The 12,713-nt window shown below is 47.7% G+C and overlaps 1 protein-coding gene across 2 annotated transcripts; it reads right to left on the reverse strand.

Moving 5' to 3' along the window:
* Positions 1-1,713: 1,713 nt before the first annotated feature.
* Positions 1,714-10,481, reverse strand: LOC129328789 (zinc finger protein 883-like). 2 transcript variants are annotated; one of them, XM_054978061.1, is made up of 5 exons: positions 10,352-10,481; positions 9,176-9,339; positions 8,860-8,992; positions 7,752-7,847; positions 1,714-6,316 (listed from the first exon to the last, which is right to left on the reverse strand). In XM_054978061.1, the coding sequence occupies exons 3-5, from the start codon at positions 8,945-8,947 to the stop codon at positions 4,437-4,439; spliced, it is 2,064 nt and encodes a 687-aa protein (XP_054834036.1). In that variant the 5' UTR covers positions 8,948-8,992; positions 9,176-9,339; positions 10,352-10,481; the 3' UTR covers positions 1,714-4,436. The 2 variants fall into 2 exon arrangements, with proteins under 2 accessions (XP_054834036.1, XP_054834038.1); XM_054978063.1 differs by lacking the exon at positions 8,860-8,992.
* Positions 10,482-12,713: the final 2,232 nt, after the last annotated feature.

A 12,713-nucleotide genomic window follows, 5' to 3' on the forward strand; every position in this document is an offset into this window, starting at 1 on the left:
CACGGTCCTCTAATTAGGCTGCCTCATTTCCCCCCTCTACTGTTAACACATTATACTGATACCGTGTCATTGGGCGTTGAATAATGAAAGAGCCCTATGAAAACCAGTTGCCATCCAAGTCAGGAATCTCATTTGGTCATGATCTGATGAGGCATCACGGAGAAAAGTTTCTGTGTAAAGAAGAGGCATTGTGGATGAAATCTGCCTAAAAGTCGCTCTAAAAAAAAAACTTCCAAAAGGTTTAGAACAAGGTCCCACCTTTCGTTTACAAAGATCTTGAGAGGTGGCTGGCAAGTCCAGGGTGGCTTACTTGAACAACTGCAAAAGGGGCGTTCCACCTCTTTTTTGGACCGGAGGTTGAAGTTGGTTCCCAGTTCCATATCTGCATTTCCTATTTGCAAAGCCAACCATAAATATTGAGGATAAAGTCCAAGTGGGCTCTTATTGTTTCCTGGTCCAAAGCCCAGTTCTTATGCTAGCAGCTCCAAAGTGGGATGCCCCCTCAGGAAACAAGACATGCCGAAGCTGGGAGAAAGCTGTACTGCAAAACAATATTTGGGTCACCCCAAATCATACATTCCCACATCTAGAGGGCAGAGTTCCCCAAATGTGGGAATATATGACATGTGGTGGTCCAGTCTTTATTTTGGGGTGCTGTTATAGTTCCTGATTCAAATTTCCCCCCCTCCTATACAAATTTTACTTTCAGGGGGGCCTTTGATAGAAGTTCTAAGGATATTTATTTAAAAATGATTGAGTGGGTCAATTCTTACGACCATATTTGTCGGTGGAAAAGCCCTGCCATAATGACTGCATCCCCTGCAGGGCGGTGATCTTGTTCAGCTTCCTAAATGGGCCTCATGTCACCCTCCTGTCAGCTTGAAAGAACAGGAGGATTAAACACCAGGATTCAGTGCAACTTGATGCTAATGCCAGAATTGTCTATTTCTGTTCATTATAGAACGTGTGCTTTAAAATAAAGAAGGTACTTTGAAAAGGGAGAAATTTCTGTGCCTTTTGAAAGGCATTCTGTTGCTTAAACAAATGCTGAAGCCTGTCGGAAGAGGCACTCTGAAATTTTAGGCTTAAATTAGGAAGGTGGTTTGAAAGCAAGATATGAGGATTCCCTGGAAAGTGTTGGCACAGCCAAGTTACGGTTTCCCTGACATTTGCTGAGTTTTTAAGCAATTTCCAGGACGTATTGAAAGGATAAAATTGGGGGAAGGGGGGAGAACGATGTAAATCACTACCCACTGGGGAGAAAGGTGGGAGTATAAATGAAATAAAATTTTGCTACACAGGAGCACTTTCAGTTCCCCCCACCCTGGTTGTGGCATGAGTTTTTCACCCATAAACTAGTGTGGGAGTGACAGCTTATTTGGGAAGGGGTAGATGGGACTGATGCACGGGGGTGGGGGTGGGGGGGCTACAGGCAAGAGAGCAAAGAAAGAGGAGAATGTTTAAGAGAGTCTTCTTGATGTGACCTTGGGCTAATCACACATTCAGCCTAATCTACCTGACAAGGTTGTTGTGAGGATAAAATGGATAAGAGAACTCTGTAAGCTCCTTTGAGTCCCCATTGAGGAGAAAGGTGGTGTATGAATGAAGTAAGTCAATAAATCCTGAAAATGGTCCATTGACCCACATCTGTCATTAAGCCTCCTGCATCCAGTGCCCCTTTGATCACAACAAACCATGCAAATCCAGCACATGTACAAGCATACGGATTTATTTTGCATCCAAGGTCCAGATTTTTCAATGGATTTCGGTAAGGAGAATAGCAATAAGGAGGGGAGGGAAAGGAAAGCACAGATCTGGGGAAATGGAGAAATTAAATAAGAAGGATGTATGTGTCACTGAAAAGTTACTATCAGATGAGAGGTATACTCGACGGCAACCAGAGAAGCACTTTTTGTACCCAGCTAACTCAGCTCCCGGGCCAAGAAGAGCTGCATTCTGTAACCTCTACAACAACGCAAATTTACAGTTGTTCCTTCTGCAATATACATATGAATGAAGTTGCCTTTGACAATCGGCCAATGTAGCTCAGTCTCTACAGGAAGAGTAAGGGAGGAACAGTTTTTTCCACCTGCTGCTTGACAGCATTTAACTGGGGACTGAACCTGTACCCTGATCCCTGGAAGTTTTTTGGTGCCCACATCAGTGTTAACTCTGGACAGCAAGGGCTGCCATTCTACTTTTCTCCCCTTAACAAAAACAGTGTTTCTTAGGATATCAGATTTTGCACATGCACAGAAACGAACACAGTTCTGGTTATAATGATTGGTAAAGTAGAATAATGCACCCCACCCTGCAAACTTGTATACTATTGTAAGGCGCAACTCTGAGCCCTCCATTCCTGCATTTCCCCCAAATTTCTTTGCAACCAAAAAGGCTAGAAAATTGGGGCCATTATTCTCGGGTGCCCAGTTTCATAGCAAACCCAGTTCTATAGGCATGCAGCACTGATCTGGGTTGCTCTTATCCATTTACAGAGAAGATTTGCGCATATATCCACTTGAGGGAGTTTGAAAGTTGAAAGCAAACAATTAAAAGACCCCCCCCCCCCAAACATTCACATATTCTGATTCTAGATCCAGGTGGCAAAGAGATTTTCAGAAGGACATTCTAGGTCCAAGGTGGCAGCTGCCTCTGGGTACCTGGACATGAAACAGGAGGCTGCCTATTTATCATGGCTTATGAAGCCATAGGAAGCCTGCACTGGACAGACCAGAGGTCCCCAACGTGGTGCCCACTGCATCCCCCAACGCCTTTCCTGGTGCCCACTAAATGTTTTTAGAAAGTGGGTGTAGCCAGGTGGGGCTTTTGCCAAGCATGGCTTCTGACTGGAGATTAGATTGGCTGTTTAGATTTTAAAAGCATTGCTTTGGAACAAACTGCTTCCACAACACCAGGATCTTCACGGTGTGACTGAAGGCAAGCTGTAACAACCATTTTGTGAAAACTATTTTGTTGCTGCACCCACCACACAGTGTCAGAGCTCCAAATGTGCCTGCAGGCTCAAAAAGGTTGGGGACGCCTGGGATAGATTGTGAGTGACTTCAGTGATGCTGTCTTTTAAAATAAAAAAATCACTCCTCTCTATTCATAGCCTGCTCCTACAGACATGTTATCCAAAGAATTGTCCTGGCAGAACTTTCCTGGCTGGCCTGCCTCGGTGGTTCTTCTGTGCAATGGAAATACATAACAATCCCTCTTGCTTTAAGACCTCATTTCTGCAGGCTGCTTAGGGCTTCCTCTGTCAGGGCTGCCTGGAAGATGGCTCAGACAATTTCCTCGTCCCTTCCTAACCTGGAATTTTACAGCACAGTTCTGGTTCAGGGTTACTCCATTCACAATCAGGGCCCTGTACAATCCTCTCCCACCCGCAATACCCTCAATACCGTTTCTTCGATCTCTTTGTTTCCCCCCTCCCTTCCAGTTCATAGTCCATAAACACAGTGCTTCTCGACCACCATCTGGCTTCCTCACCCCATCCACAGCTTCCACACCTCTACCCACCCTGACCTCAGCACTTAATCATACATTATTGTGCTGGGACTCAATATGTCCCCATGCATAGTGCTTTGTTTCTCTTTATAGGGGGGGAAAAATCAGTGGCTGGGATCCTATTGGTCCTTGCATGGAACACAGAGTTTTCCCATTCATTTCCATTCATACAGTCCATTCAGACCTCCAAAAAGATCATTCCCAGGTTCACAAGACTTATGCAGACAAATAGCCATGTGGGTAGGGGTGAGAGCACTGGCTTGGTTGGCAGAACATCTACTTGGCATGCAGAAGGTCCCAGGTTCAATCCCCAGCATTTCCAGTGAAAAAGGATCAGGTGGGAGGTGATGTGAAAGACCTCAGCTGGAGACTCCAAAGAGCCACTGCTTGTCTGAGTAGATGATACTGACCTTGATGAACCAATGCTCTGATTCAATATAAGGCAGCCTCATGTACGTCGGGGGGGGGGAGGGGGCTAAAGTGAAGAAGGACAAGGAGGTGAATTAATCCTTCCATACTCTTTGACAAACATAGGAGAGGGATCAACTTCATCCCCCTGTTTCTCACCAACTTGCACAGCTGGTACTCCACACGGATGCTGTGACCCCAGAAATGATTTGCTTGGCAATCAGAAAGGGCTGTAGAAACAAATGAAAAAAAATCACACACTTCCACACTAGTTGGATACATGCCACCGTTTTTTTTTTTTACCCCAGTGCATGATGAGAATATCTCTACCATTTTTAACAAGGGAAGCAGAACCTGGATAACAATCAGGATGTTTTGGGAGGTACAGAAAGTAGGAACTCGCCCTTTATTTTTGCCCCAGTGTGGGTCTACTAGCTCATCGCACAGGGGCATTTCTGTGGGACAAGCATTTCTGAAAAGGCCGCTTAACAAAGGAATGGGATTTGCAAAAGTGTGAGTCAAGGGAGGCTAGAAGGGGAAACAGGAGGAGGTGGCGGAGTCCACCTTTCTGCAGCACGAGTCAAATTCTCTGCCTCCTGCCCAAGGTCACTTCCCCCCATTGTTCTCCATGCATCTCCAGGAGACTTGGCTGTCCATTGGAAAGGAACGGCTGGATCCATTGTGACAGGCCAAGCTTCCTCCTGCTCCAGCGGAGGTCTCCTTTCTCCTCCCCCCTCCCACCAGTTGGCCACAGATGCCATAGGTAAAGTTTCCTCTAGGTTTTCCTGTGGCTGGTCTTGGCCTTCAGAGATGGCATGGGAGCGCTGGTGCCGGTTGCGATGGGAGCTGCGTCCAAAACGTCTCCCACAGAAGACACAAGGGAAAGGCTTCTCTCCAGTATGTGAGAGCTGGTGGCGGTCAAAGTGCGAGTTCCAGGCAAATTCTTTGCCACAGACATTGCACTGATAGGGTTTCTCACCACGATGCAGCCGGCGGTGACGTTCCAGCACAGCCGCAGCACTGAATCCTTTACCACATTCAGGGCATTGATGGGGCTTGGCCTCAGCGTCATGGCGGTACCGATGGGTGGCCAGTGTGGCCCCTAAAGCAAACGTCTTGCCACACTCCCTGCAGTCATGGGGACGGGCCCCGGTGTGGATTTGCTGGTGCCTCTCCAAGTGGGATCCCATGGTAAACCCACGGCCACAGTCCCCACACTCATAGGGCTTTTCTCCCGTGTGGATGCGTCGGTGTCTTTCCAGGTGGGAGCTCCATCCAAAACTTTTATCACAGTCAGGACACTGGTGAGGCTTCCCGCCAGCGTGACTGAGCTGGTGCTTGGCCAGGGAGGCAAGGTCCCTGAAACCTCGGGCACATTTGGGACAGGCGTAAGGCCGGTCCTTGCTGTGGGTGCGCTGGTGCTTGAGGAGGGCGGAACACCAGCTAAAGCGCCGCCCACATTCCGAGCACTGATAAGGCTTCTCTCCTGTGTGGACTCGTTGGTGTTTGAGCAAGTTGGAACTTTGGCTGAAGCACTTCCCACACAGCGTGCACCGATGAGGCCGCTCCTTCTCCATCACTTTCTCCTTTGCCACCTCCACATCCTCATGCTCCAAAGGAGTCTGAGTGCCCTTGTGCCTGAAACGATGAGGGTGCGTGATGTGGTTGACTCGCTTGCCACAATCTGCACATTTTGAAGGTGGCGCCTCCTCAGGCAGAGCCGACACAGCATGGATGCGCATGTGACGGTCCAAGTGGGAGCTCCAAGCAAATGCTCGGCCACATTCAGGGCATTTGTAAGGTTTTTCACCTGTATGGATTCGCCGGTGCCTCTCCAGGTGGGAGCTCCAGGCGAAGCTTTTTCCACAATCACCACACTCATGGGGTTTCTCTCCAGTGTGGCTTTTGCGATGCCGCTCCAGTGCTACTGGATCACTAAAGCACTTTCCACACTCAGGGCAGCGGTTAGGTTTCTCTCCTCCTGGTGCATGGATCTGCTGATGGGTCAGCAGAGTGGAGCTGACACTGAAGCTCTTCCCACAGTCAGGGCACCGATACGGCCTCTCCCCTGTGTGAGTTCTCTGGTGGATAATCAGGTCTGATCGCTGAATGAAGCTCTTCCCACATTCCTCACACTCATAAGGTTTTTCGCCAGTGTGGATCTTCTGGTGTTTCACCAAGGCAGATTTGTGGCTGAAGGCTTTGCCACATTCCTGGCAGATATTGGGATTTGAAGGTGGTAGAGGTGATGAAGGCGGGGGGAGGGGGGAGTGCTCTGCCCAGTCCTTGATGTTCGGCTGTCCAACCTCGGGATCCTTGGAGGGTTCCTCTGCAAATTCCACTTTTTTGGAATCTTCCTGTGCTGGATGATTCTCTTCCTCCACATTCTCACTGGCGGCTGCAATAACCAATGAGAGGAAGAAACAACCCAAATTAAACAAACAGAATAAATACCGGAGTGCTGATGACATTCTCACCCTGACAGGAATTGCCAATTCACAGGTAAGAAAAGAATACTTCATATCCTTCTGAAAAGGACGTTCAAGATCTTTAGCAACAGCTAAGCAGAGCATCATTACAACAGCACCTCCTTCCACACAAAATCCACAGAGAGAAACGGGGGTGAATTATGCTTTTGACACTGCACATGAGTTTGAATGAGGTTTGCAGAAGGGTCATGGCTCAGAGGTAGAAAAATCTGCTTTGAGTGAACAACATCTCAGGTAGTAGATGGTGGGAAAGACTTCTGCCTGAGACCCCGAAGAGCTGCTGCCAGTCAGAGTTGACAATACTGACCTTGAGAGAGCAAGATTCTGACTCAGTATAAGATCGTTTCCTATGCATAAGGGATGTTTCTGGTAGATTGTGCTGAAAATTATTTAGGATTCCAGTCACTGTGCTGCTCCAGTGCTTTTTTAGTCTTTAATTTAAACCTTTTCCATAAAAAGTTCTCTTCCCATCACCCACACTAAGGTCATGTCCCCACAAACAACAGATAAAGTGCTAAGAATGTATCTGGACTGTACTATTTCAGACTGCAGGGGGAAGGCCTCATGATTAAATGCCCTGCAATACAAAACAAAAAAACATCTCCCACACACTTAAAGAAATTGGCACTTCACAGAAAGGGGTGGTGGTGGTAGACAGGGCCCTCAAGTGATAGCTGACTTATGGCAACCCCTGGTGGGGTTTTTATGGTAAGAGACTAACAGAGGCGTTTGCTATTGCCTGGCTCTGCAACCCTGGTCTTCATTGGAGGTTTCCCATCCAACTACTAACCAAGGTTGGCCCTGCTTAGCTTCTGAGATCTGACAAGATCAGGCTCACCTGGGCCATCCAGGTCAGGCTAACAGACAGTACCAGGCTAGAAACTTTCTCCTTGATAATCTGATTTCTATGTTCAGGAAATATTTTTCTGTAGAGGAACGTTCAGTTGTGTGAGCTCCCACCTCCAGTCTGAAATGGTATACCCACACAAAATTGGGTTGGTATGTCCAGAAATAGGTTTACAACCTCATTTATGAGAATCAAGTCTAAAATAAAGCCCTATTGTGAGTATCTCTAAAGGTTACACATTTCACCGCAACATAGCAGAATTTAGGACTTTTCAGAAATTCAATCTATGCATACAGAATCCTGTATTGCAAAAAATGAGACATTTATACTAGATTTGGGGTGGGCGGGCAGAATTATAACATGCTGATAAAATGTATGCAGTGAAAGATTCACAGGCAGAATGTATTCCAGATGCACAAGCTGGGCTTCCTGGTGGCAGAACTTCGACATTGTTTTAGCAGAGAAATCTAGACATCTGGATTGAACCCACAACTCACCTGGAGGAATGACTCCCTGCTCCTGCCAGTCAAGGGCTGTTGCTTTATTGCTTTGTTCCAGTCGGGACAGCGAGTCAGGCTTGGACAGTGGAAATTCTTCTCTCCGTGAAACGAATGGAGAAGAGTAAGAACAGTTTTGTTCAGATGGCAAAGTACAAGAAGATCATCTACAACTGTCCATTTTGGCTTCATTTTTAATGGAGGAAAAACAGATACCTCAAAGAGAAGCCAAGGCTCATTGTCTGATCTGGTGGCCTTTCAGATAAATACATGAAACTGCCTTATATTAAGACAGAGCATTAGTCTTTTAGGCCAGCATTGTCTAGGCTTGTGGGCTGCAGCTCTCCAGGGTGTCAGGTGCAGCAAGGTCTTTCCAACTGGGCTGCCAACTTTCAGGTGGTGGCTGGAGATCTCGAATTACAACTGATCTCCTGGGCACAGAGATCAGTTCCCTGGAGAAAACAGCTGCTTTGGACAGAGAACTCTATGGAATTACACCCTTCTAAGGTTCCTCCCCTCCCCAAACTCTGCCTTCCCCAGGCTCCATCCCCCAAATCTCCAGGAATATCCCAACCTGGAGTTGGAAACCATATTTCCAATCCAGGCTACCTAGGGTTCCCTAGACAAGATGTGGGAGATCCAAAATTATGTCTCTGATAGCTTCAGTTTTCTCAATTTGGATCAGGGTCGTGGTGTGAATGTGTGGGGGAGGTGCCATCCCAAGAAAAATTGAACACCCCCCCCCCACCCCAAGAACTACACCAAAGGACAGACATATTTCTTTAACACTAGGGAGTATCTGGGATAAAATCCCCACTGAGCCATGAAGCTTGCAGGGCAACGTTCACTCAGGGTCTGTTTGGCAGCCACTGTTGTTGTGGGGATGAAATAGGGGACACAGTAGGCGTGGATGCTTGCTTGAGCTCTTGGGAGGAAGGACAGGAAATGAAATTCATCTCTCCCACTTAGGAATGGACACTGGGACGTTCTCAGGGGTTCTCTGTTCCAAAATGTGTGTGTGTGGAGGGGGCGGGGGGGGGAGGAACAAGAGATGAATCCAATATGGGTTTCCTGGGCCTTCTAGCCCCCCAAAGGAAATGATGCCTACCCAGTGCCATCAGAGTCTCATAGCTCTCCTGCATGACATCCCGGTACAAGGCCCTCTGCCGCGGGTCGAGGAGCACATATTGTTCCATTGCAACCACCACCACCAGCAGCTGCTGTTCTGTAGATCACAGCCTCTGGAACAACAAGGAACAATCCCATTGGCCAAATTCCAGGTACAGACCTGACGCACTGCCAACAGTCACCCAATGGTTATTGTAGGGATTGGCCATATTTTACTGTTAGGCACCTAAGAAGCCTTAGCTGAGAGGAGAGCTATACACCTGGGAGAAAATGATGAAACACCTGAGCAAACATACCCATGTTTTTTTTCCAAGGTGTCCTTCATTCTGGCTTCATGATACACACATCTGCACCTGTTGGGTTCTTCATCATCATTAGGACTGCCGTCCTCCCCCAGCAGATATCTTGTGCATTGAACAGCTATGCGGCAGACAGAAATTCAACAGGGAAAGATTTTTTTCTGGGTAAAAGATACAACGGGGGAGAAACACAAACCTGTTGAATTTTTGCTTGTCATGCAGCTGTCAAAAAGCACAAAGCCTCTGTCAGAAAACAAGGCACTGCCCCTCTTGGAAATAAACTCAATGTACTTATTTATATCTTTCATCCTTTTGACTTGTTGAACTTGGTGATGTTTCGACATCTAAACACTTGAACAGGGCAACTGCTTTTCCTGGTGGTGCTTAGCCTATTAAAGCTATAATAAACAGCCATTCCCCCCCTTGTGTGGGTACTGGTAAGAGCAAACTCTACAGGAAACTAGTACTAGCAAGTGGGTTAATCTCCATGGAGTCACTACAGATAACCAAGTTCAACAAGTCAAAAGGATGAATGATATAAATAACAGTTATAGTTTTTCATAAGCAGGAGCTTTTTTGCACCTTAAAACTTAACAGCATTTTAGTCCATTCCACGTTATTAACAGCTTTCGTGGAGTAGAACTCTGAAGAAAGCTTATACTGGAATCAAATTGATCAAGACGGGTAGACGTGTTAGTTTGTCTGTAGGAGCAGAAAAGAGCAAGAGTCCAGTAGCATCTTATAAGACTAACAAAATTTGTGGTAGGGTATCAGCTTTCGGGAGTCACAGCTCACTTCTTCAGATATCATCATGTGTGACTCACGAAAGCTCATACCCTACCACAAATTTTGTTAGTCTTATAAGATGCTACTGGACTCTTGCTCTTTTCCACTGGAATCAAATAGTCTTTCAAGTGCCGCTAGATTTTCTGCTTATTTTTGCTGCAACAGACTAACACAGTTTCCCCTCTGATTTTTAAATCTCCCGGGGCCTAATTCAAACGTATATGTCAATTCCGAGAGCCCTTGTTCTCGGAATCCCCGACAGTGAGAACAACAATCTTTCTGAGCGCCCCCCCCCCCCCGCCCCCAAGGCACACTGGCTTGGAAGGAAGGCTAAAATGGAGTCATTTCCAAGACCCACAACCCAGGCTTGGTTTGTTCTTGAATTACCTGGAAAGTGTCTGGCTGTTGCAGGGTTAACTTAAAAGCTGTAGAGCCCTCGGCTACCCCAAGAAGCGGAGATCAGGCAGAAGCAATTCAGCAAAACGCTCTTCTAGGCTCAGACGTCAACAGCAGGAGCAGCCGCTGCTCCCAAAGCATTGCAGACCCCCGCCCCCGGGCAAAGAGCCCGGGTGACCTAGGAAGCTCAGCCCCCTGATATCCTGGGTGGGAAGAAGAGTTTCAGAGGGGAAAGGATCCCTTAGCAATAGCCGGCGCCCTCTGGTGATCATAGCCAAAGACGCCTCTTCTACGCATTCAGGTGCAACTTGAGTAAAAAAACCCAGATGTAGTTTCCTAAGGGGGTGGTTTTCACAATGTCTACTTCGGGATCACATCCTTTGCGCCGTGATCTGTTTGCCAGAAGATTCTGGGACACGTGCAAAGGCCTGTTTACACACACGGCAATGTTTCTGATCTGTAGCGCTTCAGTCTGCAGATTGACCCGTCGCTCTCTCCCTCCCACACATACACACTCTGCACTTAGAAAACTAGCAGATCTAGATTACAGTCCTTCTCCTAGAAATCCAGCTTTTCATATGAAATCTAGCAGATCTAGGTTAGAGCCCTTCTCCTAGAAATCTAGCTTTTGGAGCATTCAATGAGGTGAAACCCTTCCCGCCCAACAGGCAATCTGAATAGTCCAGACAAGTTTTTATCTCTTCATCTGCTACTGGGCGGACTAAATGAATTCACGCAGGGAACTTATTTATTTAGGAAATTTTAATGCTCCCTCTCTAAAGTCCTGCTTAAGGTAGTTTACCAATGTTTGTAAATACTCGTTACACTTTATGGCTTTTACTCATGTGAACTGGGACAATATACCCATGTCCCCTTGCATCCCTACACTGATAGGGATGGTCAAGTTGTCTTTCATGGGAGTTTATTCACCACTACTAACCTCATCGAGAAAGCCCTGCTAAGGTTTCTAGGGAACCTTAGATTTCCCTATGGGTACAAATGGAAAAATACAGAACTAATTCCCCAAAGCTGTTTTTGATCCTTATAAATATCTCTGTTAGTCTCTTGCCATGAAACCCCCACTATGGGTCGCTGTAAGTCAGCTATGACTTGAGGGCACTCTTCACCACTACAGTCTGGAGATGCACGAAGGTGACTTATGCTGACTCAGACCCTTGGACAATCAAGGTCAGTATGGTCTACTCAGACTGGTTTTGGCTCTCCAGAGTCTCAGACATATGACTTTCTCAGATGTCATTAACTAAAGATGCTGGAGATTGAACCTGGGAACTTTCTGCATGGCAAGCAGATGCTCTACCACCAGGGTTTTTTTTGAGCAGGAACGCCCCAGAACGGCATTCCGGCACCTCTTTAATAGTCACGTGGCTATTTTTAAAATGGCCTGTTTGGGCCATTTTGGGCCTGTTCGGGCCCAGATAGGGCCTGGATCGGGCCACTGCCAGGTGGAGGAACACTCCCCCACCCAGCAGCGGCCTGATCCTAGCCATTTTGGGCCAAAAATTGCGCAGTCCCAGGAGCGCACACGCACATGTAGTGAGAGGTGTGCTGCTTCCTCCAGGGAGCTGCCCCAGGTAAGAGTTCCCCCACCTCTTTCCTCAGAAAAAAAGTCTACCACCAAGCCTTCTGCTAGATAAAATTCTATGAAAGGCAGCTGTGTAGACAGTTTCGACTATTTAAATGGACCGTAAGAGATTACAAAGGCCTAGTTGGCTTGCTAATGCCCTAGAGAAATACTAGTCCCGTCCCTTTAATAGAGGTTTAATGGGATGCCATTTACCAGTCTTAATGATGCCACTTGATTTCTGTTTTATTTTGGGACTAGGAGACATTCCTGCCACAAGATAGGCAACTGGACTGGTTCAGCAGGTGATGAGAAGGAAATTCTCAACAAACCCCGGAGTCCAATGGGATGGATAAGGAGACTGCCAGATCCAACAGCGCCAAGACCTGCAAAGAAATAGAGGTGTGAGCATGGCACATGAGAGAAGGGAAAAGGCCCTGTGCCATCAGCCAGGGTGAGCAGGGCCGGTGCCAGAGGTTCTGGCGCCCGAGGCGGCGTGCGCATGCTCTGTGCGCGCGCGTGCACGCGCACGCGCACACGCCACGGACTGTGTGATGACATCATCGCAGATGTCATCACGCGCCGCCGGGGGGCTGGGCAGCTCGCGGAGCCCCAAGCACAGAAGCTTCAAGCTGCTGCTGGGGCGGTGCACAGAGGCTGCTCCGTGTGCCCCCCAGCAACAACTCACAGCTTCTGCGCCTGGCTGGGGCAGAGGAGCGCGCAGCGGAGCTGGCGTGGCTGGCTGCAGCAGCAGCAGCAGCAGCCAGCCAG

The sequence above is a fragment of the Eublepharis macularius genome, chromosome 4, assembly GCF_028583425.1.
Source record: "Eublepharis macularius isolate TG4126 chromosome 4, MPM_Emac_v1.0, whole genome shotgun sequence".
Lineage (NCBI taxonomy): Eukaryota > Metazoa > Chordata > Lepidosauria > Squamata > Eublepharidae > Eublepharis > Eublepharis macularius.

Excerpts from the sequence above, each read along its gene's own strand:
- LOC129328789 (XM_054978061.1), bottom strand. The coding sequence starts at position 8,947 with ATGGAACAATATGTGCTCCTCGACCCGCGGCAGAGGGCCTTGTACCGG. Across the intron at positions 7,848-8,859 it reads TGAGACTCTGATGGCACTGG|AATTTCCACTGTCCAAGCCT; the intron begins GTAGGCATCATT and ends CACGGAGAGAAG. Across the intron at positions 6,317-7,751 it reads GCAGGGAGTCATTCCTCCAG|CCGCCAGTGAGAATGTGGAG; the intron begins GTGAGTTGTGGG and ends TGGTTATTGCAG.